The sequence below is a fragment of the Hyla sarda genome, chromosome 4, assembly GCF_029499605.1.
Source record: "Hyla sarda isolate aHylSar1 chromosome 4, aHylSar1.hap1, whole genome shotgun sequence".
Lineage (NCBI taxonomy): Eukaryota > Metazoa > Chordata > Amphibia > Anura > Hylidae > Hyla > Hyla sarda.
This window is the reverse complement of record NC_079192.1, coordinates 418,007,364-418,033,672: the sequence shown is the minus strand read 5'-3', so window position 1 is coordinate 418,033,672 and position 26,309 is coordinate 418,007,364. Positions and strand designations below refer to the sequence as shown.

The 26,309-nt window shown below is 43.9% G+C and overlaps 1 protein-coding gene across 10 annotated transcripts in view; it reads right to left on the bottom strand.

Moving 5' to 3' along the window:
• Nucleotides 1-26,309, bottom strand: part of PEX26 (peroxisomal biogenesis factor 26) — a 62,076-nt gene that overhangs the window by 11,193 nt on the left and 24,574 nt on the right. For 2 of the 10 annotated variants that reach the window (XM_056517933.1, XM_056517932.1), the window contains 2 exons: nucleotides 5,940-6,138; nucleotides 2,228-2,368 (listed from right to left, as the gene is read on the bottom strand). In XM_056517933.1, coding sequence (XP_056373908.1) covers nucleotides 2,228-2,368; nucleotides 5,940-6,138 — 340 coding nt within the window. Of the gene's footprint in view, nucleotides 1-2,227; nucleotides 2,369-5,939; nucleotides 6,141-6,364; nucleotides 6,615-17,250; nucleotides 20,052-22,452; nucleotides 22,633-26,309 lie in introns of those variants that run through there. The other 8 variants (XM_056517934.1, XM_056517935.1, XM_056517940.1 and 5 more) reach the window with 7 other exon arrangements.

The window sequence follows — 26,309 nt, the reverse complement described above, 5'->3', positions numbered from 1 at the left end:
TGTAGACTTTTGCGGGGCATTAAATTTAAACGCCCGCCTCGTCCTAAGTATCAGTCAACTTGGGATGTTTCCAGGTTGCTAGATATGTTCTCTAGGTGGGAGGACAATGACGCTTTATCATTGAAGCTTTTGTCCTACAAACTTACAGTCCTTTTATGTTTGGTCTCAGTTAAGCGGGTTTCGGATGTAAAAGCCCTGGACATTTCTAGGCGTCAATTTTCGCCTCAAGGTGTCAAGTTTTCAGTGGTCCGCAGGACCAAGACGGGTATACATTCGGTTTCTTACCCCTTTTTCCCTGCGCATCCTCGGTTATGTGTTGTGCGATGCCTACAGGCTAATGAGGCACAAACAGCCAACTTACGCTCGCAGGGTTTTTCTCAACTCCTGGTATCTTATGTCAAACCTCATCACCCGGTCTCTTCCGCCACGCTTGCACGGTGGGTGCGTTCCGCCATGGAGATGGCGGGTATAGACATATCCCTCTTTGGAGCACATTCTTCCAGAGGGGCTATGGCTACTAAGGTAGTTACGTCGGGGGGCTCTCTCGCGGACCTTTTAATGGCGGCGGATTGGTCTTCCGAGACCACGTTTCGCCATTTTTACTTCAGACCGGAGGAGCATGTCTCCATGTCGGTTTTATAATATTGTTGTCTTGTCATTTGTGTAACCTGTTATGTAAATCTTAGCTTTGAACCTGCATAAGATATGAGCCTCCTGTCTGATATATAAATCGAGATTTTCCTAGCTTGTGACGGAAAATATTAGTTATATGAAGACAGGAGGCGAGTATTTTCCTTCCCTTCACAACCCTATTACGATTCTTTGTTCTTTTTCAGGATATTGAACGTACTGACCGTTTTCCTGAGGACGGCTGACCCGTTGGTTGCAAGTTGTTGAGTTCTCTACAGTCTCCGTTGAGACGAGGTTAGACCTTCGTTTGACCATTTTCTCCAGCTGATGACTCCGGATGCTGAGGTTACGGAAGGCTGGCCGTGGATTCGCATGGCGATGGAGATGTTCGCATGGAGTTCGGTTTTTCCTGTGCGGTTTTGAGTCGCATGAAGAAAGAGGAGGATCCTTCCATGGGCAGTCCTTTATATAGGGCCTACAGACTGGGAGTGGCTACTGTGGCCCTAGGACTGCTGGGAGTTGTAGTTTTGAAAGTTTTTTCATTTACATTGAAATTGATTACTGGATTTTCTGCTATGGGCATTATTAAAAAAGAATAATGCATAAGATACTCGCCTCCTGTCTTCATATAACTAATATTTTCCGTCACAAGCTAGGAAAATCTCGATTTATATCCTGTATTATACTCCAGAGCTGTACTCACTATTCTGCTGGTGAAGTCACTGTGTACATACATTACATTACTTATCCTGTACTGATCCTGAGTTATATCCTGTATTATACTCCAGAGCTGTACTCACTATTCTGCTGGGGAGGTCACTGTGTACATACATTACATTACTTATCCTGTACTGATCCTGAATTATATCCTGTATTATACCCCAGAGCAGTACTCACTATTCTGCTGGGGAGGTCACTGTGTACATACATTACATTACTTATCCTGTACTGATCCTGAGTTATATCCTGTATTATACTCCACAGCTGTACTCACTATTCTGCTGGTGAACTTGTACTTCCAAGCTAAAAGTTTTAAGACTACAGTAAAACAGATCAGCACAGGTGCTGAAGACAGCTCATCAATGGGCTTTAGGACTAGGTGAGAGTCAGTCTGCGAGTGAGGCCGTGAAGAACCTGAACCTCTAATTAGAGCTTAAAGCCAGAGGTTTGTGACCCCAAAAGTGCACACTAACTTTTGTAACACATTTGGTGACGTGTTGTGTTGGGCGGCTGGTAGTAAGCCACCTGTATAGACAGAGAAGAGATCTGTATAGGTAGCACTGGATGAGCAGGATTTATTTTGTACCTGTTTATGGGCGACGTTAAAGGCTTTAATTGTTTTATTACTGAAAACTAAAGACATATAACACAACTTCTGTGTCCCGTTTCTGCTATTTTGCCACTATTTGACTGGTTGTACAGAGCTAATCCCCCACATTAGGTATCCTGTGCTGACAGTCATCCCCCCCCCTATGTTACAGGTTCAGACCGGTGATCAGCTTGCTGACTGTCTCCATGAACAGTTAAACAATGAATATAAGAGATTTACTGTAGATACTTTGTATACTGTAACAATATATATACGGACGGTTCTCACCAGATCTCCATGATGTTGTGCGGCATCTCCTGTGGACTCCGGTAATACTGGAGCAGCCAGGGCAGGACCTCGCGCCATCGCTCCATTTCCGCCAGGGCCTGAATCGCTATCACAGCAAGAGACGCCTTCACCTGGTCATTCCTGGGAGCGCAGAGAAGACAACGGACATTAGGGGCCACCACATGGCAAAATGTGAAGATGGTCATGAAAGGGTTAACATTATTAGGGATCTGTCCGCCTTCTAGGAGAACTTTATATCTGGCTCCACGTAATAAGCGTCTCTATCCGGGAGCGGAGATCACATTACAGGATTATGGCCGCTCAGCCCCGCAGGATTCTGTTTGTTTTCTCCATTAAATGACATTAATAGTGATGGAAATCTCCACGGACCTCGTCTGATACAATAGAAGGTGTAAACCGCCAGATAACCCTCACACTGCCGACACGGGAACCAGGCGAGAGCGTCACCATATAATACTGCCCTCTATATACTATAAAACTGCTCCTTTATACAAGAATATAACTACTATAATACGGCCTCCTATATACATGAATATAACTGCTATAATACTGCTCCTATATACAAGAATATAACTACTATAATACTGCTCCTATATACAAGAATATATCTACTATAATACTGCTCCTATATACAAGAATATAACTACTATAATACTGCCTTCTATATACAAGAATATAACTACTATAATACTGCCTCCTATATACAAGAATATATCTACTATAATACTGCTCCTATATACAAGAATATAACTACTATAATACTGCTCCTATATACAAGAATATAACTACTATAATACTGCTCCTATATACAAGAATATATCTACTATAATACTGCTCCTATATACAAGAATATAACTACTATAATACTGCCTCCTATATACAAGAATATAACTACTATAACACTGCCTCCTATATACAAGAATATATCTACTATAATACTGCTCCTATATACAAGAATATAACTACTATAATACTGCCTCCTATATACAAGAATATAACTACTATAATACTGTCTCCTCTATACAGGAATATAACTACTATAATACTGCTCCTATATACAAGAATATAACTACTATAATACTGCTCCTATATACAAGAATATATCAACTATAATACTGCTCCTATGTACAAGAATATAACTACTATAATACTGCTCCTATATACAAGAATATAACTACTATAATACGGCCTCCTATATACATGAATATAACTACTATAATACTGCTCCTATATACAAGAATATAACTACTATAATACTGCTCCTATATACAAGAATATAACTACTATAATACTGCTCCTATATACAAGAATATAACTACTATAATACTGCTCCTATATACAAGAATATATCTACTATAATACTGCTCCTATATACAAGAATATAACTACTATAATACTGCTCCTATATACAAGAATATAACTACTATAATACTGTCTCCTATATACAAGAATATAACTACTATAATACTGCCCCCTATATACAAGAATATATCTACTATAATACTGCTCCTATATACAAGAATATAACTACTATAATACTGCCCCCTATATACAAGAATATATCTACTATAATACTGCCCCCTATATACAATAATATAACTACTATAATACTGCCTCATATATACAAGAATATAACTACTATAATACTGCCCCTATATACAAGAATATATCTACTATAATACTGCCCCCTATATACAAGAATATAACTACTATAATACTGCTCCTATATACAAGAATATAACTACTATAATACTGCTCCTATATACAAGAATATATCTACTATAATACTGCTCCTATATACAAGAATATAACTACTATAATACTGCTCCTATATACAAGAATATAACTACTATAATACTGTCTCCTATATACAAGAATATAACTACTATAATACTGCCCCCTATATACAAGAATATATCTACTATAATACTGCTCCTATATACAAGAATATAACTACTATAATACTGCCCCCTATATACAAGAATATATCTACTATAATACTGCCCCCTATATACAAGAATATAACTACTATAATACTGCCCCCTATATACAAGAATATAACTACTATAATACTGCCTCCTATATACAAGAATATAACTACTATAATACTGCCTCCTATATACAAGAATATAACTACTATAATACTGCTCCCTATATACAAGAATATAACTACTATAATACTGCCCCCTATATACAAGAATATATCTACTATAATACTGCCCCCTATATACAAGAATATATCTACTATAATACTGCTCCTATATACAAGAATATATCTACTATAATACTGCCCCTATATACAAGAATATAACTACTATAATACTGCCCCTATATACAAGAATATAACTACTATAATACTGCCTCCTATATACAAGAATACATCTACTATAATACTGCCCCCTATATACAAGAATATAACTACTATAATACTGCTCCTATATACAAGAATATAACTACTATAATACTGCTCCTATATACAAGAATATAACTACTATAATACTGCTCCTATATACAAGAATATAACTACTATAATACTGCTCCTATATACAAGAATATAACTACTATAATACTGCTCCTATATACAAGAATATATCTACTATAATACTGCTCCTATATACAAGAATATAACTACTATAATACTGCCTCCTATATACAAGAATATAACTACTATAACACTGCCTCCTATATACAAGAATATATCTACTATAATACTGCTCCTATATACAAGAATATAACTACTATAATACTGCCTCCTATATACAAGAATATAACTACTATAATACTGTCTCCTCTATACAGGAATATAACTACTATAATACTGCTCCTATATACAAGAATATAACTACTATAATACTGCTCCTATATACAAGAATATAACTACTATAATACTGCTCCTATATACAAGAATATAACTACTATAATACTGCTCCTATATACAAGAATATAACTACTATAATACTGCTCCTATATACAAGAATATAACTACTATAATACTGCTCCTATATACAAGAATATAACTACTATAATACTGCTCCTATATACAAGAATATAACTACTATAATACTGCCTCCTATATACAAGAATATAACTACTATAATACTGCTCCTATATACAAGAATATAACTACTATAATACTGCCTCCTATATACAAGAATATAACTACTATAATACTGCCTCCTATATACAAGAATATAACTACTATAATACTGCCTCCTATATACAAGAATATAACTACTATAATACTGCTCCTATATACAAGAATATAACTACTATAATACTGCTCCTATATACAAGAATATAACTACTATAATACTGCCCCCTATATACAAGAATATAACTACTATAATACTGCCTCCTATATACAAGAATATAACTACTATAATACTGCCTCCTATATACAAGAATATAACTACTATAATACTGCCTCCTATATACAAGAATATAACTACTATAATACTGCTCCTATATACAAGAATATGACTACTATAATACTGCTCCCTATATACAAGAATATATCTACTATAATACTGCTCCCTATATACAAGAATATAACTACTATAATACTGCCTTCTATATACAAGAATATAACTACTATAATACTGCCCCTATATACAAGAATATAACTACTATAATACTGCTCCTATATACAAGAATATAACTACTATAATACCGCCCCCCTGGTGTTGCTCACTCGGTGGTGATCTGTAGTCCGCGCTCGCACAGCTCCAGGGCTCCGGTGAAGTTCCTCTCCATCACCAGCAGGTCGGCGGCGGTGTCCAGTAGGGGTAGTGCTGGCGGTGTTTCGGACAGTGACAGATGTGACCAGTCCCACATGGCGCTCAGGGAGCAGCTGGACACGTTTTCGGTCACCGCCATGGTCATGTGATCACCTGGACCAATCAGAAACAATGCGTTTAGTACTGGTGTAATATAAAGCACAAATAATATACAGTGTATATATATTATAAATAGTGGTCTCCAAACTGTGTCCCTCCAGCTGTTGCAAAACTACAACTCCCAGCTTGGGAGTTGTAGTTTTGCAACAGCTGGAGGGACACAGTTTGGAGACCACAAGGCATCACATGTGTACAAACAAAATCCACAGTCACTGTCCCTTTAAGACTGATGCATTCGCTCTAGTCGTGCATTGGGACTACAGATCCCAGCATGCACGTGTTCTCTCACTATATGAGTACAGTATCGTGCACACACAGCGATAACAACCCAGATACCGCAGGTGAAGGAACCCCGGAAGTCGTGATATGACAGAGCGCGTCGGTTCCTTTAAGGAAGCCCCGCCCTCTACCCAGTCATCGGCAAATCGCCGCAAAGCTTCGTGCTCGGTTGCCGCGGCGACGGCGCGAGAGACAGCTGACGTGATTGGTCGGTGGGCGTGGCCGTGCGCGATGACGCGCGGGGAAACGGTCTCGCGATAAGCTCCGGTCACGTGATCGTCTGTCAGACGCTCCTTATAAAGATTTTTATCCGGTTGCCCATAGCAACCAATTAGGATTCCAGCTTTCATATTTAAGAAAATACATAAAAGCTAAAAAAAAAAAAAAAATCTGGTTGCTATGGGCAACGGTTTCTCTGCACAAGGTTGTGACGGAACCTTTTTCCATTGCGTTTTGTTGCCCTTAGCAACCAATCGGCGCTTACGCGTTTCGGTATAATAGAAAGCTGCGCTGTGATTGGCTGTTATGAGCCTTGTTTTTTTTAGACCAATCCCCTTATTATTTTCCACCACTCAATGGCGCCCCCTATCTGTCGCACAATATATTCTTAAGTGTTTTTGTTCGACCAGGTGTTTCTGAACTACAACTCCCAGCATGACTGGACAGCCCTTGGCATGCTGGGAGTTGTAGTTTCGCAACAATTGGAGGCACACTGGCGTGTAAACACTGAAACATGTCTGCGGTCAGACTACCCCTTTAAGGCGGCCATATTCTTCTCCACTTTCCCCCATGCCAGCGTTATTTGGCACCAAAATGGCGCTGGAATGAGGGAAACAATGGGTTATATGATGACTACAAAAGAGTCGTCCGACCCTAGAAGCATATAGATGGGGGGCGCCACTGAGAGCAGGTCCCAGCAAGCGAAAGTGTCTGACAGAAAAACACCACAAAAATCTACCCACTGGTTTTGCGCTTCCTAAGACGCACTTTTTGTGGCATTGTTTTTTATTTTTTGTTTATTTATCGTTTTATCCCCGGCGTGTTTCTCCTTGCCAGTCATGTGACTTGAGGAAACGCCAATATCCATACACATATGGCATTTTTTTCCACCTATAGAAGTCTATGGGAGGGGGAAACGCCATAACCGGACTGTGCGACCATTATGAGCCTAAAAAACGGAGGTAGAAAAACGCCCCATTGGCCTGATGTTTAGTATTTCCGTATTGACTGCCAACTTACATCTGGCAAACGGAGAGTTAACGCTGTTATTTCCAAACTGCGGCTTTCCAGATGATCCTGACATTTATTGCTCTGTTATAAACCAGGATGTCTCTAGCTGTTGCAAAACTACAACTCCCAGCATGCCCGGACAGCCTTCGGCTGTCCGGGCATGCTGGGTGTTGTAGTTTTGCAACAGCTGGAGGCACGCTGGTTGGAAAACACTGGTCTAATCCAAGGGAAGGACAATCCTCCAGCCATGTTTTCCCTACAGGTTTCCTCCACTGGGGTTCTTCCTCTCTCCTAAGTGCGGGAGGCTGTCCGGGCATGCTGGGAGTTGTAGTTTAGCAACAGCTGGAGGCACCCTGGTTGGGAAACACAACTCTAAGCCCAAGGGAAGGACAATCCTCCAGCCTTGGTTCCCTAGATGTTTCCTCCACTTGGGTTTTTCCCTTTCGACTAACTACTGGAGGCTGCCCGGGCATGCTGGGAGTTGTAGTTTTGCAACAGCTGGGGGCACACTGGTTAGCGAACATTGCTATAAGCTTAAGTAAAGGACAATCCTCCAGCCATGGTTCCCTACAGGTTTCCTCCACTGGGGTTTTAGTCCCCTTTCCTAAGTGCTGGAAGCTGTCCGGGCATGCTGGGAGTTGTAGTTTAGCAACAGCTGGAGGCACATCAGCCCAAGCTAATGACAATCCTCCAGCCATGGTTCCCTACAGGTTTCCTCCACTGAGATGCTTTTCCCCTCTCCTAAGTGCTGGAGGCTTTATGGGCATGCTGGGAGTTGTAGTTGATGCAAATCCTCGTTTTTTTTTATATTTTTTTTATTTTTTTTGTCGCTCCCACTATTTCACCAAATGTTCCCAATTGTCTCGTGCACTTTCTGTGTGTGCGGATTGTTCGCCACCTACTGGGCGAAGTGAAGTTCTGCAAAAATATTGTACCACTTTTTTTTTTTTTTTTAAAGTCGCATAGGTGTGGCTAAAAAAACTCCCTGCCCTTTAACCACGCCCCTTTTACAGAAGCCATGTTTTTAAGCAAAATTCCCTCCTATAACTTTAATTTTTATTTTACATTATTTTACATCTAAGGGACTCTGAGAGCGTTTTTTTTATAGCTTTATATTTTAGTAGTTCAGTATTTATTAATTCATTCATGTATTTTTAATTTTTTTTATACAAAATTGGTCCCCCCCCCTTTGTTGGGTCTGCTCTGTATATGAGGGTCTCCAGGTGGGTCTGTGCTGTATAAGAGGGTCCTCAGGTGGGTGTGTGCTGTATATGAGGGTCCTCAGGTGGGTGTGTGCTGTATATGAGGGTCCTCAGGTGGGTGTGTGCTGTATATGAGGGTCCTCAGGTGGGTGTGTGCTGTATATGAGGGTCCTCAGGTGGCTCTGTGCTGTATATGAGGGTACTCTGGTGGGTCTGTGCTGTATATGAGGGTCCCCAGGTGGCTCTGTGCTGTATATGAGGGTCCTCAGGTGGGTATGTGCTGTATTAGGGTCCCTAGTTGGGTCTGTGCTGTATATGAGGGTCCTCAGGTGGCTCTGTGCTGTATATGAGGGTCCTCAGGTGGGTCTGTGCTGTATATGAGGGTCCCCAGGTGGCTCTGTGCTGTATATGAGGGTCCTCAGGTGGGTCTGTGCTGTATATGAGGGTCCTCAGGTGGGTCTGTGCTGTATATGAGGGTCCCCAGGTGGCTCTGTGCTGTATATGAGGGTCCTCAGGTGGGTCTGTGCTGTATATGAGGGTCCCCAGGTGGCTCTGTGCTGTATATGAGGGTCCTCAGGTGGGTCTGTGCTGCATATGAGGGTCCTCTGGTGGGTCTGTGCTGTATATGAGGGTCCTCAGGTGGCTCTGTGCTGTATATGAGGGTCCTCAGGTGGGTCTGTGCTGTATATGAGGGTCCTCGGGTGGGTCTGTGCTGTATATGAGGGTCCTCAGGTGGCTCTGTGCTGTATATGAGGGTCCTCAGGTGGGTCTGTGCTGTATATGAGGGTCCTCAGGTGGGTCTGTGCTGTATATGAGGGTCCTCAGGTGGGTATGTGCTGTATATGAGGGTCCTCAGGTGGGTCTGTGCTGTATATGAGGGTCCCCAGGTGGCTCTGTGCTGTATATGAGGGTCCTCACGTGGGTCTGTGCTGTATATGAGGGTCCTCAGGTGGGTCTGTGGTGTATATGAGGGTCCTCTGGTGGGTCTGTGCTGTATATGAGGGTCCTCAGGTGGTCTGTGGTGTATATGAGGGTCCCCAGGTGGGTCTGTGCTGTATATGAGGGTCCTCAGGTGGGTCTGTGCTGTATATGAGGATTCCCAGGTGAGTCTGTGCTGTATATGAGGGTCCTCAGGTGGGTCTGTGCTGTATATGAGGGTCCTCAGGTGGGTCTGTGCTGTATATGAGGATCCCCAGGTGGGTCTGTGCTGTATATGAGGGTCCTCAGGTGGGTCTGTGCTGTATATGAGGGTCCTCAGGTGGGTCTGTGCTGTATATGAGGGTCCTCAGGTGGGTCTGTGCTGTATATGAGGGTCCCCAGCTGGGTCTGTGCTGTATATGAGGGTCCTCAGGTGGTCTGTGGTGTATATGAGGGTCCCCAGGTGGGTCTGTGCTGTATATGAGGGTCCTCTGGTGGGTCTGTGCTGTATATGAGGGTCCTCAGGTGGGTATGTGCTGTATTAGGGTCCCTAGGTGGGTCTGTGCTGTATATGAGGGTCCTCAGGTGGGTCTGTGCTGTATATGAGGATTCCCAGGTGAGTCTGTGCTGTATATGAGGGTCCTCAGGTGGGTCTGTGCTGTATATGAGGGTCCTCAGGTGGGTCTGTGCTGTATATGAGGATCCCCAGGTGGGTCTGTGCTGTATATGAGGGTCCTCAGGTGGGTCTGTGCTGTATATGAGGGTCCTCAGGTGGGTCTGTGCTGTATATGAGGGTCCTCAGGTGGGTCTGTGCTGTATATGAGGGTCCCCAGCTGGGTCTGTGCTGTATATGAGGGTCCTCAGGTGGTCTGTGGTGTATATGAGGGTCCCCAGGTGGGTCTGTGCTGTATATGAGGGTCCTCTGGTGGGTCTGTGCTGTATATGAGGGTCCTCAGGTGGGTATGTGCTGTATTAGGGTCCCTAGGTGGGTCTGTGCTGTATATGAGGGTCCCTAGGTGGGTCTGTGCTGTATATGAGGGTCCCTAGGTGGGTCTGTGCTGTATATGAGGGTCCTCAGGTGGGTCTGTTCTGTATATGAGGGTCCTCTGGTGGGTCTGTGCTGTATATGAGGGTCCTCAGGTGGGTCTGTGCTGTATATGAGGGTCCTCAGGTGGGTCTGTGGTGTATGTGAGGGTCTTCAGGTGGGTCTGTGCTGTATATGAGGGTCCTCATTTGGGTCTGTGCTGTATATGAGGGTACTCAGGTGGGTTTGGGCTGTATAAGAGGGTCCTGATTTGGGTTTGTGCTGTATATGAGGGTCCTCAGGTGGGTCTGTGCTGTATATGAGGGTCCTCTGGTGGGTCTGTGCTGTATATGAGGGTCCTCAGGTGGGTCTGTGCTGTATATGACAGTCCTCTGGTGGGTCTGTGCTGTATATGAGGGTCCTCTGGTGGGTCTGTGCTGTGTATGAGGGTCCCTAGGTGGGTATGTGCTTTATATGAGGGTCCCCAGGTGGGTCTGTGCTGTGTATGAGGGTCCCCTGGTGGGCCTGTTCTGTATATGAGGGTACTCTGGTGGGTCTGTGCTGTGTATGAGGGTCCCCAGGTGGGTCTGTGCTGTATATGAGGGTCCCCAGGTGGGTCTGTGCTGTATATGAGGGTCCTCAGGTGGGTCTGTGCTGTATATGAGGGTCCCTAGGTGGGTATGTGCTGTATATGAGGGTCCCCAGGTGGGTCTGTGCTGTATATGAGGGTCCCTAGGTGGGTATGTGCTGTATATGAGGGTCCCTAGGTGGGTATGTGCTGTATATGAGGGTCCCTAGGTGAGTATGTGCTGTATATGAGGGTCCTCAGGTGGGTCTGTGCTGTCCTCAGGTATGTCTGTTCCTTTACTCACATATACAGGGACTAATCTCAAAAACAGTATATTTACAGGTTGTAGATACATTAGTGGACTAAAAAGTGTGTGCAAGTAAAACAAATCAACCTAATAAAGACATTGCATGGATCAATGAAACACGTTTTATATCCTCCTAGCTGTTAAATAGCAAGAAGTAAAAAAGAGCGTGCAATGTGATACGTTGTCTTGTAAACATATTTTTGGGGGATATTATTGGTTTCATCAAACAAAATATTTAACATTACCCCAAAAATATGTCTGGTCAAGGAATTGTTGGTCCTAGTTGCTCTGTTTCCTCATCTCTATCTTTGCTCCGCCCCCCCCCCCTGCTATACAAATGGATAGCGCGAGCCACGAGATGGAGTTATGTCACGGTCAGCCATTGGAGCATGTTGCTGAGGTGGTGGAGTGGGATGCAGTGGCTGAGCATAGCACTAGTGGGACTGGTGGTAGTAGGAGTGGTGGGGATACTGTAAGGGAGAACAAGGAGGCCACCATCACACAACAGAAGTTCATACTAAGAGAAGTGGCGGGGATGATGAAGAAGAGGAGGATGATGATGATGATGATGTCAGCGAGCCTCTTGGTCTGAGCAGCTCAGGAGCAGGTGACGGTGACACTGGTGCTGGATCTGAAGGCTGGAATAAAAAGGAGAGGGCATAGCGGTGAAGTACCTAGCACTTTACAGTATCCCGCTGTGTGGAAATTCTTTACTATGTTACCAGATGCACGAAACCAGGCACAGTGCCGTATCTGCAGACAGAAAGTAAGGCACAGGCAGGGTCCGAATTTAGGAATTAGGCCTCTACGTCATCACATGGAGAGTTATCACAAAGCCTGGCTAGATGTATACCTAGTCCACCAATGCCTGCTGTCTGGTGGCCACAGCTAACACTATCTCACCAACACCTGCTGTCCACTGGCTACAATTACCATAGTCCCCATAGTGCACAATCATGTGGTGCAGAGGGTGGGCCACTCCATGCAGTTGTCTATGTGCAGAACAATCCGCGCTATGCAGAATTTGACTACTTCTAGCCAGGTCTGGCCCTCCTGGCTGGCAAAATTTTAATCAAATACATTTTTGAACCTACTGCTGTCCACAGGCTACTATACTTCTTACCAGTCCGCCTCCTCCTGCTGTACACTGGCTTCTACAAGACCCACTAGTCCATCATCACCCTGGCTGCTGCTATCACCAGCCAAAAAAAATAAATAATAATTTTAACCTCCTGCTGTCTGCAGGCTACTACACCTCTTACCAGTCCACCTCCTCCTGCTGTAGGCTGTCTACTAGTAGGATCCATACCATCTTCTTCGCTTGGAAAATTTAAACGCTGTTGATTGTTTTACATTTTCAAACTTAAACAAAACATTTCATCACTTCAATTTCAAGCATAAAGCAACTCCTCTAAAGGTAGAATTTCATTTAATTTTTTCGTAAATTTAAAAACTTCTGTTTCACTGTCCAAGGTTCTTCATTTTTCAAGTGAACACTCCCCTAAAGGGCAAAGATTTTTTCCCCACTATTTAAAAACTCAACTTCATTAAAAACTGTCAAACTTCTGTCAGGTTCTTTATTTTGAGACATCACCAATCCTGTTGCTACTTCCAAACGGGAAAATTTTTTGGAACAGAATCCGTGCCGTCTTCTTCACATTGCAGACTAAAAAGCTCTTGCTACTCCCATAAAGGGATAGTTTTTGGAATGCTTGGAAAAAGCCACTGCATCTTCTGATACCTCTGTGTGCATTTTAGCACCGGCAGCATCTACTGAGAACCAGGGACACTTGATGCCGCTTTATTATAGTGTGAATAATCCTCAGAATCTGCCAGTGCATTCAAGAAGCTGTTAGTTATCATTGGTTACCGCACATCGCCAGAGCTGAACCTTAATAAGGCTGCATTCACACCACGTTTTGTACATACGGGTGCCGGATCCGGCGGGATGAGGGGCAAACCGGGCACTCCCGTAACCCGGCCGGATCCGCACGTGACTACATTTACTTGAATGATCCGACCGGAGTCAAACGGTGACTCCGGTCGGATCAGTTTTGACCCGTATGTGGTTTCCTGACTGGACCTAAAACTGTAGTATACTATGGTTTTAGGTCCAGTCCAAATGGGAGCGCCAGGTTTGCCCCTCCCCCCGCCAGATCTGGCACCCGTATGCACAAAACGTGGTGTGAATGCACTTGGAAACAACTTAAATACATTCCTAGCAGTGTAATAAACCTGTTTAGGGGCTTATTTCATTGCCAGTTCTTGGGAGGGGGGGGGGGGGGGGGGCACGCATGGCTTGCTGGTAATACCTGGCTGTTCTACCTACCTATCAATATAGCTGCCTACCTACCTGGCTGTCTTCCCTCATACCTAGTTTCCTTTATGGCTATCTATTTACCTGCTATCTAACTACCTGGCAAGCTAGCTACCTACCTAATTATCTAGCTACCTACCTGAATACCTACCTACCTAACTACCTGGCTAGCAACAAGCTACCTGCCTAGGTACCAACCTAATTTACCTTACTACCTGGCTACCAACCTAGATACCTACCTACATAACTGGCTACCTACCTATCTGACTACTGAGTAACCAAAATCCTTAGCTAGGTAAAAACCAACCTACCTACCTTATAGACACTGATTTGAATAGGGACCTTCCATACTGTAAAATATATCTTATAACTATCTATAGTGTGTACAGGTCCATGTATAGGGGCCATTTACACTACATATAGGGCCCGTGCACACTACACATTGGGCTCTACACACTATGGATACTGATTCTGTCCCCCTGCGCTGTTGCTCGCACCCCCCACCCCATCTCCCAGTGTGACTAATTCTAGGGTGTAACTACATGACAACTACGGATAATGGCTCCTCCGGGATTATTCACTTAGAGTCCTTGTTGTTGTCACTTCTAAACAGGTGTGACTGCAGGCGCTCCCCTCCCCCATGTCACAGGGGTCCAGGGAGGTGACATACGGAGCGCTGTACGGTGGTGTCTTTGTGCTGTGCCCGGAGTCATCTTAGGCCGCGTTCACAGCGCCATTTATTCAGCCGTCCAGCGTATTGTAAAACCAACGGCTTAAAATCTCATTCTAGAAAATAAAATCGGATAGTCGCACGTTTTATAATTTTTTTTTTTACCTGTTTTCGATCTTTCAAGACTATTTTAAAGGTGTTGTGCATGTGCAAAAAAAAACTGCGTACGATTAAACAGATCGAAATGCACATTGATACAATTCATTGCGATTCACATAGACAGTAATGTTAAAGAAAATGTCAATATAAGTCAATGGAAATGTTAAATCGAAACCAGGGTGCCTCCAGCTGTTGCAAAACTACAACTCCCAGCATGCCCGGACAGCCTCCATTACTCAGGAGAAGAGAAAAACCCCAGTGGAGGAAACCTCTAGGGCAGCGGTCTCCAACCTGCGGACCTCCAGATGTTGCAAAACTACAACTCCCAGCATGCCCGGACAGCCAACGGCTGTCCGGGCATGCTGGGAGTTGTAGTTTTGCAACATCTGGAGGTCCGCAGGTTGGAGACCACTGCTCTAGGCAAACCATGGCTGGAGGATTGCCCTTACCTTGGGCTTAGAGCAGTGTTTCCCAAAAAGGGTGCCTCCAGCTGTTGCAAAACTACAACTCCCAACATGCCCGGACAGCCTAAAGCACTTAGGAGAGGGGGAAAAACCTCAGTGGAGGCGGAAACCTCTAAGGAAACCATGACTGGAGGATTGTCTTTTCGCTTGGGCTTAGAGCAATGTTTCCCAACCAGGGTGCCTCCAGCTGTTGGCTGTCCTGGCATGCTGGAGTTTGTAGTTTTGCAACATCTGGAGTTCCACAGATTAGAGACCACTGATCTATATGGCCCTAACATCTACAAGGAGCAACTAGGTACAGGTTAAGAGTGTTGATTGACTGGGGGGTCTGCAGGGGGTCAGGATGTAGCTGAGCCCATATAGTTACCTACTATTGGTCATACAACATTTTGTATAATTGTGGAGCGGTGAATGGAGGAAAAGCCACTGTGCACAATCCACGTATATATAATATAAGATGTGAGAGCCACGTCCACGACCAAGAGACGTTCAATAATTCCAAACGTATCATAAGATATAACTGTGAATATGTTAGTAAAGGGGCTCTGGCGTCATTATGGGGATAGAAGCCCACCATTGCCTGTTATGTGCAGTGAATTAGGACTTTAGGGGTGGAGTTCCCCTTTAAGAATAGATACAATGTTGCCCAGATACTCTCATGTTGTTACTCTCTCCTGATATATCGGATGGAAATGAACAAGATGGGACCAAGAAGTAACAGAACTCCTCCTCCTCCTCTGGGGTCATCGATGGGGATGAGATATGGACAATCGTAAAATTCCAAGTAAAAATGAAGAAACGTAAAGACCCAACAAAGAAGAATCATTTATGAAAACTTTATTCCAAAACGAAGACACTGAAAGCTACAGACGGTAAGAAAGACGAGAATCTCCGAATAACAAGAAGAAGAGAAACTGTGGGATGAAGAGAAGACACAAGAATCACATCCGGGTCCACACAAACATGGCGGCAACATTTCAAGGGGTACTCCGCCCCTAGACATCTTATCCCCTATCCAAAGGATAGGGGATAAGATGTCTGTTCGCGGGGGTCCTGCCGATGGGGACCCCTGCGATCTCCCTGCTGCACCCAGCATTCGTTTAGAGCATCGGGTGCAGCGCTGGAGGCTCGTGACGTCACGGCCATGCCCCGCTCGTGACGTCACCGTCACGCCTCCTCAATGCAAGTCTATGGGAGGGGGCGTGACGGCCGACACGCCCGCTACCATAGACTTGCATTGAGGTGGCATGACTGTGATGTCACGAGTGGGGCGTGACCGTGGCGTCATGAGTCTCCGTCTCACATTGTCGGTCATCTGGCAAGGATAAATTTCACTCCGTTCACCGGATGTCTGGGGTGCCGCAGCCAAGATCACAGGGGTCCCCAGCAGCGGACCTATCGTTTAGATAGGGGATAAGATGTCTAGGGGCGGAGTACCCCTTTAACTCCATAAAATCCTAAAAGTGGAAACTTTAAGTATGTTTTTTTAAGTTTGTTCGATCTGTTTTAGGGAAAGTTGGGTGATAACCACGGCGATGTTCATTGCAGCGCCCATACACTCGTCTCCCAGACACCTATATGGAGAATGTCATCTATGACCTATCAGGGGTCCGGACGAGTTGGGAGAAAACCTATATGATGGTCATCATGGCGCCACAGATTCATGGCAAAATATATGGGCCACATCTGGACTTACCTGGCTGTCACCCACCTTTTCAAGAAACAGATAGCTCAAATAAACCTGAACCTCCAGATGTTGCAAAACTACAACTTCCACCATGCCGGGATTTGCAGTTTTGTAAAATCTGGAGGTCCACAGTTTGGAGATCACTGATCTAGATCACGTCCACGTCCCACTTGTGACGTCACGGCCATGCCCCCTCAATGCAAGTCTATGGGAGGGGCGTGACGGCCGTCACGCCCCTCCCATAGACTTGCATTGAGGGGGCATGGCCTTGATGTCACGAGTGGTCGTGACCGTGACGTTATGAGTCTCCGTCCCAACATCTACAAGGAGAAACTAGGTCCACCATTTAGGGACCACTGCCCTAGACTGTTCCAAAGTCTACAAGGAACAACTAGGTCCACAGTTCGGAGACCACTGCCCTAGATGGTCCCAACATCTACAAGGAGCAACTAGGTCAAAAGTTTGGAGACCACTGCCCTATCCGGTTCCAACATCTACAAGGAGCAACCAGGTCGAGAGTTTGGAAACTACTGCCCTAGATGGTCCCAACATCTACAAGGAACAACTAGGTCCACCATTTAGGGACCACTGCCCTATACGGTTCCAACATCTACAAGGAACAACTAGGTCCACAGTATGGAGACCACTGTCCTAGAAGGTCCCAACATCTAAAAGGAACAACTAGGTCCACAGTATGGAGACCACTGCCCTAGAAGGTCCCAACATCTACAAGGAGCAACTAGGTTCCTAGTTCGGAGACCACTGCCCTAGATGGACCCCACGTCTACGAGGTGCAACTTGGTCCACCATTTAGAGACCACTGTCCTAGAAGGTCCCGGCATCTACGTGGAGCAACTAGGTCCACAGTTTGGTGATCTAGGGTACTGTACTGGAGTTTTGCAAAGTCAGGACATAAAGATCTAACCATTCACCTCAACATCTCTACAACCCACCCGACACAACCGAGGAGACCAACAACGTACAGGGGGCCCCACTATTCACCAATGACCCATCGATCTCCTGTATGGACGTGAGGGTCATTTACCATCTCTCTTGGCTGACAGCAGAGAGCAATAGATTGTATTCACCTGCAATGGAAATTAAGGCGATACCCGGCATTGTATCCCTGTATTGACCTATATCGGCTACATAGACAGCAGAGTCTTCATAGTAGGCCGCACTCTAAACATCTATTATCTTAACATTATAAATTATCCCCTCCAGCTAAGGCTCTGTTCACATCTCATGTTTGACCACATCAGAGGTAGATGTCAGGGGTTCCCCCTGTGTCCTCAGGCCCCAGTACACTTAAAGGGGTATTCTGGAGATAATGAATAATACGAATCAATAGGTGGCACAAAAGTTATACAGATTTGTAAATAACTTCTATTTAAGAATCTCAAGCCTTCCAGTACTTATCAGCTGCTGTATGTCCTGGAGGAAGTCATGTAGTCTTTCCAGTAAGACACGGCGCTTTCTGCTGCCATCTTTGTCCACATCAGAAACTGTCCAGAGGATGCAGAGGTCTTCTTTCGGGATTTGACAATGCTCTGGACCGTTCCAAAAAAATTACAAGGACAGAGGTGGCAACAGAGAGCACTGTGTCTGACTGGAAAGACTACACAACTTCCTCCAAGACATACAGCAGCTGATAAGTACTGGAAGGATTGAGATTGGTAAATAGAAGTAATTTACAATATCTGTATAACTTTCTGCCACCTGTCGATTAGTATTTTTCAGAGTTCCCCTATAATATATCCTTTTTTTTATGTCATTGTACCATAAAGCACAATGTACTACATACAGTGAAAACAATGTACACCGTGGTCTATGGCACTAGATGCCTATACAGTGGGACACCCCGCAGACTGAACATTCTCCTCCAATGGAAGCAAAACACGAGGTGTGAACAGTTCCGGAGACTTCTGACAGAATCTAATTCATGCATTTACCCCTTTATCAGGTTTGGTGCCCCCCATCCCCCTTCCTGTGGACACAGTAGGGCATCTTTATGTCTTGTAACAAAGGGCATGAGGTCCAAACCTTCTAGAATCGAGACCCGCTTCCTCCAAGGCAAAGGACAGGACCCTGCTGAACTGGAACTGAGTTAGCGGCGTTCCGTTTTCATGAATAAAAAAGTTTCTACCCCCCTCCGGCCTCACCTCTAAGAACTTTCTGATTCTATTCATAGGGCACAAAAATTTGTCATCTCGCTTTTTGACTTCCACCCATTGGCTTTTGTTGGATCGGACCTTCTGCATCTTGCAAAAGACAGAATTGCGCTCCATGATGACGTCTTTGAAGGCCAGGCCCGTGCCGTCTTCGTCTTTGGTCCTGGCCACCAGCTCTTCCATGTCAAAGGGCCCGTAAAACGCCAAAGTGAAGGCGGCGGCAAACAGACGACTCTCGTTGCTGTCGAAGCAAACCTTCTTGGTGGCGTAGAGCACGGAGGCCAGCATCTCGGGGGTCAGGAGCTCGCCATAGTCCCCGTTGCTCTCCGTCTCCACATTGTCCTCCATCTCCTTGTTCCTCCAGCTGGTCAGCATCTGCTGGATTATAAACTGCTTGGTGACATCTTTCTTTTCCATGATCTGCAAGCAGAAGGAGATCCCGGCCAAGGTGCCCACCACTTTACCCCGGCTGTACCCACTGGCTATGAGATGTTCAAAGAAATCCACCATAATTTTCTCTGCCCGGCACCAACCTCTTTGGCGCGCTGCTTTCTGGAACTGTATCCAGGATTTCCAGGAGGCCAGATACTTCTCCCAGGTCCGAGGTGACAATATGGAGTTGACCAGATCCTGAGCCGTCTGGTTACAGCCTGGTCTGAAGTCCAACGTTCCCTCGTCAGATATGGTGACAAAGTCGGGATGGGTCCCGATCTCCTCCTCCTCGCATTCTCGGGACGATCTGATGTAACTTGAGGTGGAGGCTTCGGAGCAGGACATGTCTTGACAATCCCTGGACCCGGATTATTACAGCCCGGTTGGTTTTGTACGACGGTTGTCCCACGATTGTAGATATCTTCACAGTCACCTAGACCAAGGCTTCCCGTAAACTGTGAGGTCCCAGGAGAAGGTCCCTAGAACAGAAGGACACACAGGTTATTCATTGTCTGCTCTAAGCTCGTAATGATGATGTAAAATTAGATGCTACAATGACCATGCAGGCGGCAAAATACTCTCAACATCAGTTCATACAGGGGACCATACAAGACACAACTATTGGCCACTGCTCCCGAGCCTGACATGGCTGATGACAGAGAACAATAGATATAGTCACCTGTCCTACAGTCACCTCTCCCCTCCTGACATGGCTGATAACAGAGAACAATAGATGTATTCACCTGTCCTACAGTCACCTCTCCCCTCCTGACATGGCTGATAACAGAGAACAATAGATTGTATTCACCTGTCCTACAGTCACCTCTCCCCTCCTGATATGGCTGATAACAGAGAACAATAGATTATATTCACCTGTCCTACAGTCACCTCTCCTCCTGACATGGCTGATAACAGAGAATAATAGATTAGATTCACCTGTCCTACAGTCACCTCTCCCCTCCTTACATGGCTGATAACAGAGAACAATAGATTGTATAGACCCATCCTACAGTCACCTCTCCCCTCCTGACATGGCTGATAACAGAGAACAATAGATTGTATAGACCCATCCTACAGTCACCTCTCCCCTCCTGACATGGCTGATAACAGAGAACAATAGATTATATTCACTTGTCCTACAGTCACCTCTCCCCCCCTGACATGGCTGATAACAGAGAACAATAGATTATATTCACCTGTCCTACAGTCACCTCTCCCCTCCTGACATGGCTGATAACAGAGAACAATAGATTATGTTCACCTGTCCTACAGTCATCTCTCCCCTCCTGACATGGCTGATAACAGAGAACAATAGATATATTCACCAGTCCTACAGTCACCTCTTCCCTCCTGACATGGCTGATAACAGAGAACAATAGATTATATTCACTTGTCCTACAGTCACCTCTCCTCTCCTGACATGGCTGATAACAGAAAACAATAGATTGTATTCACCTGTCCTACAGTCACCTCTCCTCTCCTGACATGGCTGATAACAGAGAACAATAGATTGCATTCACCTGTCCTACAGTCACCTCTCCTCTCCTGACATGGCTGATAACAGAGAACAATAGATATATTCACCTGTCCTACAGTCACCTCTCCTCTCCTGACATGGCTGATAACATAGAACAATAGATTATATTCACCTGTCCTACAGTCACCTCTCCCCTCCTGACATGGCTGATAACAGAGAACAATAGATATATTCACCTGTCCTACAGTCACCTCTCCTCTCCCGACATGTCTGATAACAGAGAACAATAGATATATTCACCTGTCCTACAGTCACCTCTCCTCTCCTGACATGGCTGATAACTGGGAACAATAGATATATTCTCCTGTCCTACAGTCACCTCTCCCCTCCTGACATGGCTGATAACAGAGAACAATAGATTGTATTCACCTGTCCTACAGTCACCTCTCCTCTCCTGACATGGCTGATAACAGAGAACAATAGATATATTCACCTGTCCTACAGTCACCTCTCCCCTCCTGACATGGCTGATAACAGAGAACAATAGATTATATTCACCTGTCCTACAGTCACCTCTTCTCTCCTGACATGGCTGATAACAGAAAACAATAGATTATATTCACCTGTCCTACAGTCACCTCTCCTCTCCTGACATGACTGATAACAGAGAACAATAGATTGTATTCACCTGTCCTACAGTCACCTCTCCTCTCCTGACATGGCTGATAACAGAGAACAATAGATTATATTCACCTGTCCTACAGTCACCTCTCCTCTCCTGACATGGCTGATAACAGAGAACAATAGATTATATTCTCCTGTCCTACAGTCACCTCTCCCCCCAGACATGGCTGATAACAGAGAACAATAGATATATTCACCTGTCCTACAGTCACCTCTCCTCTCCTGACATGGCTGATAACATAGAACAATAGATTATAGTCACCTGTCCTACAGTCACCTCTCCCCTCCTGACATGGCTGATAACAAAGAACAATAGATTATATTCACCTGTCCTACAGTCACCTCTCCCCTCCTGACATGACTGATAACAGAACAATAGATATATTCACCTGTCCTACAGTCACCTCTCCTCTCCTGACATGGCTGATAACAAAGAACAATAGATTATATTCACCTGTCCTACAGTCACCTCTCCTCTCCTGACATGACTGATAACAGAGAACAATAGATGTATTCACCTGTCCTACAGTCACCTCTCCTCTCCTGACATGGCTGATAACAGAGAACAATAGATTGTATTCACCTGTCCTACAGTCACCTCTCCTCTCCTGACATGGCTGATAACAGAGAACAATAGACATGACAGGCCATGATAAAATACAGGTAATATTATAGGAGGTGTAGCCGGTGATTCCCGGTGATTCCCGGTGTATATTTACCGTGTCCGCTCAGGCTCCTGGGGATCTACTCACATTATCTGGTGGTGTCAGCGCGGTGGGAGGTGACGGTTGCGGTGCGAGCTCCGGATGACCCCTTTAGCGTCAGGTTTCCGGAGTGTGACTGATCCGCACAATGTCAGAGAATTGTTCACGCTGAATCCTCCCGACACGTCCGGTACCCTGGGGGGCGACACGACCAATGAGGAAACAGTTCAGTCACTTACGGGAGTTACACAGGACTTAACCCCTGCAGAGCCGAAACATAAAGAACAGGTATCCAGTATATACAGCGCAACAACGTGACACCGGGATCGGGATTTCTCGTTCCACCAGTATTCCTCTCCTCTCCATGAATAATACAGAAAAGTGGCTGCGTCTGGATCAGGGCGAGTTCTGCCATGAAACGCGTGGGGCGTGCCCTCTCCATGGAGAAATAGGAAGCCTAAAATTACTGGTAGAGGAGTCAGGATTAGATACATTGTGTACCCTACAGCTCCGCCCCCGTATACGAGCCCCAGAGATCTAATGATACAATTTATCTAGAGACGAACGTTATTTCCAGTCAGGTTCATGGGGTTTGAATTTGATGTCAGTTACAGATGATAAAGATATAAGATAAACTGATCAGATAGATATAAAATAAACTGGATCAGATAGATATAAGATAAACCGATCAGATAGATATAAGATATAAGATAAACTGATCAGATAGATATAAGATAAACTGATCAGATAGATCTAAGATAAACTGATCAGATAGATATAAGATAAACCGATCAGATAGATATAAGATAAACTGATCAGATAGATATAAGATAAACCGATCAGATAATTATAAGATATAAGATAAACTGATCAGATAGATATAAGATATAAGATAAACCGATCAGATAGATATAAGATATAAGATAAACCGATCAGATAGATATAAGATATAAGATAAACTGATCAGATAGATATAAGATATAAGATAAACCGATCAGATAGATATAAGATAAACTGATCATATAGATATAAGATAAACCGATCAGATAGATATAAGATAAACCGATCAGGTAGATATAAGATAAACCGATCAGGTAGATATAAGATATAAGATAAACCGATCAGATAGATATAAGATAAACCGATCAGGTAGATATAAGATAAACCGATCAGGTAGATATAAGATAAACCGATCAGATAGATCATATAGATATAAGACCATAAAGATATAAGATATACAGATCATATAGATCACATAGATATAAGATAAACTTATCATATAGATATAAGATCATACAGATCACTGATATATACCTATCATACTGATCACTGATATAATATAGATATATACTGATCACTGATATAATATAGATATATACTGATCACTGATATAATATAGATATATACTGATCGCTGATATAATATAGATATATACTGATCACTGATATAATATAGATATATACTGATCACTGATATAATATAGATATATACTGATCACTGATATAATATATATACTGATCACTGATATAATATATATACTGATCATTGATATAATATAGATATATACTGATCATTGATATAATATAGATATATACTGATCACTGATATAATATATATACTGATCATTGATATAATATAGATATATACTGATCATCGATATAATATAGATATATACTGATCATCGATATAATATAGATATATACTGATCATTGATATAATATAGATATATACTGATCACTGATATAATATATATACTGATCATTGATATAATATAGATATATACTGATCATTGATATAATATAGATATATACTGATCATTGATATAATATAGATATATACTGATCATCAATATACTATAGATACATACTGATCATTGATATAATATAGATACATACTGATCATTGATATAATATAGATATATACTGATCATTGATATAATATAGATATATACTGATCATTGATATAATATAGATACATACTGATCATTGATATAATATAGATATATACTGATCATTGATATAATATAGATATATACTGATCATCGATATACTATAGATACATACTGATCATTGATATAATATAGATATATACTGATCATTGATATAATATAGATATATACTGATCATCGATATACTATAGATACATACTGATCATTGATATAATATAGATATATACTGATCATCAATATACTATAGATACATACTGATCATTGATATAATATAGATATATACTGATCATTGATATAATATAGATATATACTGATCATTGATATAATATAGATATATACTGATCATTGATATAATATAGATATATACTGATCATCGATATACTATAGATATATACTGATCATCGATATAATATAGATATATACAGACCATCGATATGATATAGATATATACCGATTATATATAGATAATGCTTATCCCTCCGTCTTAGAAGGTTCATACAGAAGTGAAAACAGCTGATCCCGGGGAGCGCGGTGTCAGTGCGGGGTCTCTGGGGATGTTCATACTAACAGTGCGTTATATTATATTACACCAGCAGATTACCCAGTACCCAGAACCCAGTACCCAGAACCCAGTACCAAGCACCCAGAACCCAGCACACAGAACCCAGCACACAGCACCCAGCACCCAGTACCCAGCATACAGCACCCAGTACCAAGCACCCAGTACACAGCACCCAGTACCCAGAACCCAGTACCAAGCACCCAGTACACAGCACCCAGTACCCAGTACCAAGCACCCAGAACCCAGTACCAAGCACCCAGAACCCAGCACACAGAACCCAGCACACAGCACCCAGCACACAGCACCCAGCATACAGCACCCAGTACACAGCACCCAGTACACAGCACCCAGTACACAGCACCCAGTACACAGAACCCAGTACCAAGCACCCAGTACACAGCACCCAGTACCAAGCACCCAGAACCCAGTACCAAGCACCCAGAACCCAGCACACAGCACCCAGCACACAGCACCCAGCACACAGCACCCAGTACCCAGTACACAGCACCCAGTACACAGCACACAGCACCCAGTACACAGCACCGGGTACACAGCACCCAGTACACAGCACCCAGTACACAGCACACAGCACCCAGTACACAGCACCCAGTACACAGCACCCAGTACACAGCACCCAGTACACAGCACACAGCACCCAGTACACAGCACCCAGTACACAGCACCCAGTACACAGCACCCAGTACACAGCACCCAGTACACAGCACCCAGCGGTTTTGGTGAGATGGCTGTTTCACCTGTTCTCTTCACCTAAGGGATATATATCACTGGATACTGTAGAGCAGTGGTCTTCAACCTGCAGACCTCCAGATGTTGCAAAACTACAACTCCCAGCATGCCCGGATAGCCATCGGCTGTCCGGGCATGCTGGGAGTTGTAGTTTTGAAACATCTGGAGGTCCACAGGTTGAAGACCACTGCTGTAGAGGATCCTCCACCCAGCACTACTGTGGTGCAAGTAGGATGAACAGGCTATCACTGCTGGGGCTTCAGGAGACTGGGAAAGTTGGGTGGCAAGCATACTGTGTGCCACCCAGCTTTCCCAGCCTCCTGAAGCCCCAGCAGTGATAGGCTGCTCGTCCTTGCTTTCTGCACTCTTCTCTTAACCTACAATAAATCCCCCCTCCCCTTCCGCCCCCCCCCCCATGCTAACTAATGTCTGCACCTGCCGGCCGGTCAGTTAAATCATACTTTACCATGACGTTGGTCCGGCGGCAGAATGTTTAAAACTCCTGGGCAATCTCCACAGCCCCAGAGGAACGTGAACAGAAGATGTACCGGAAGTCCCATAGACTTGCATAGGCTTTGCTGTTTTCCTCTCAGGCTGCGGAGATTGTTGCTATCG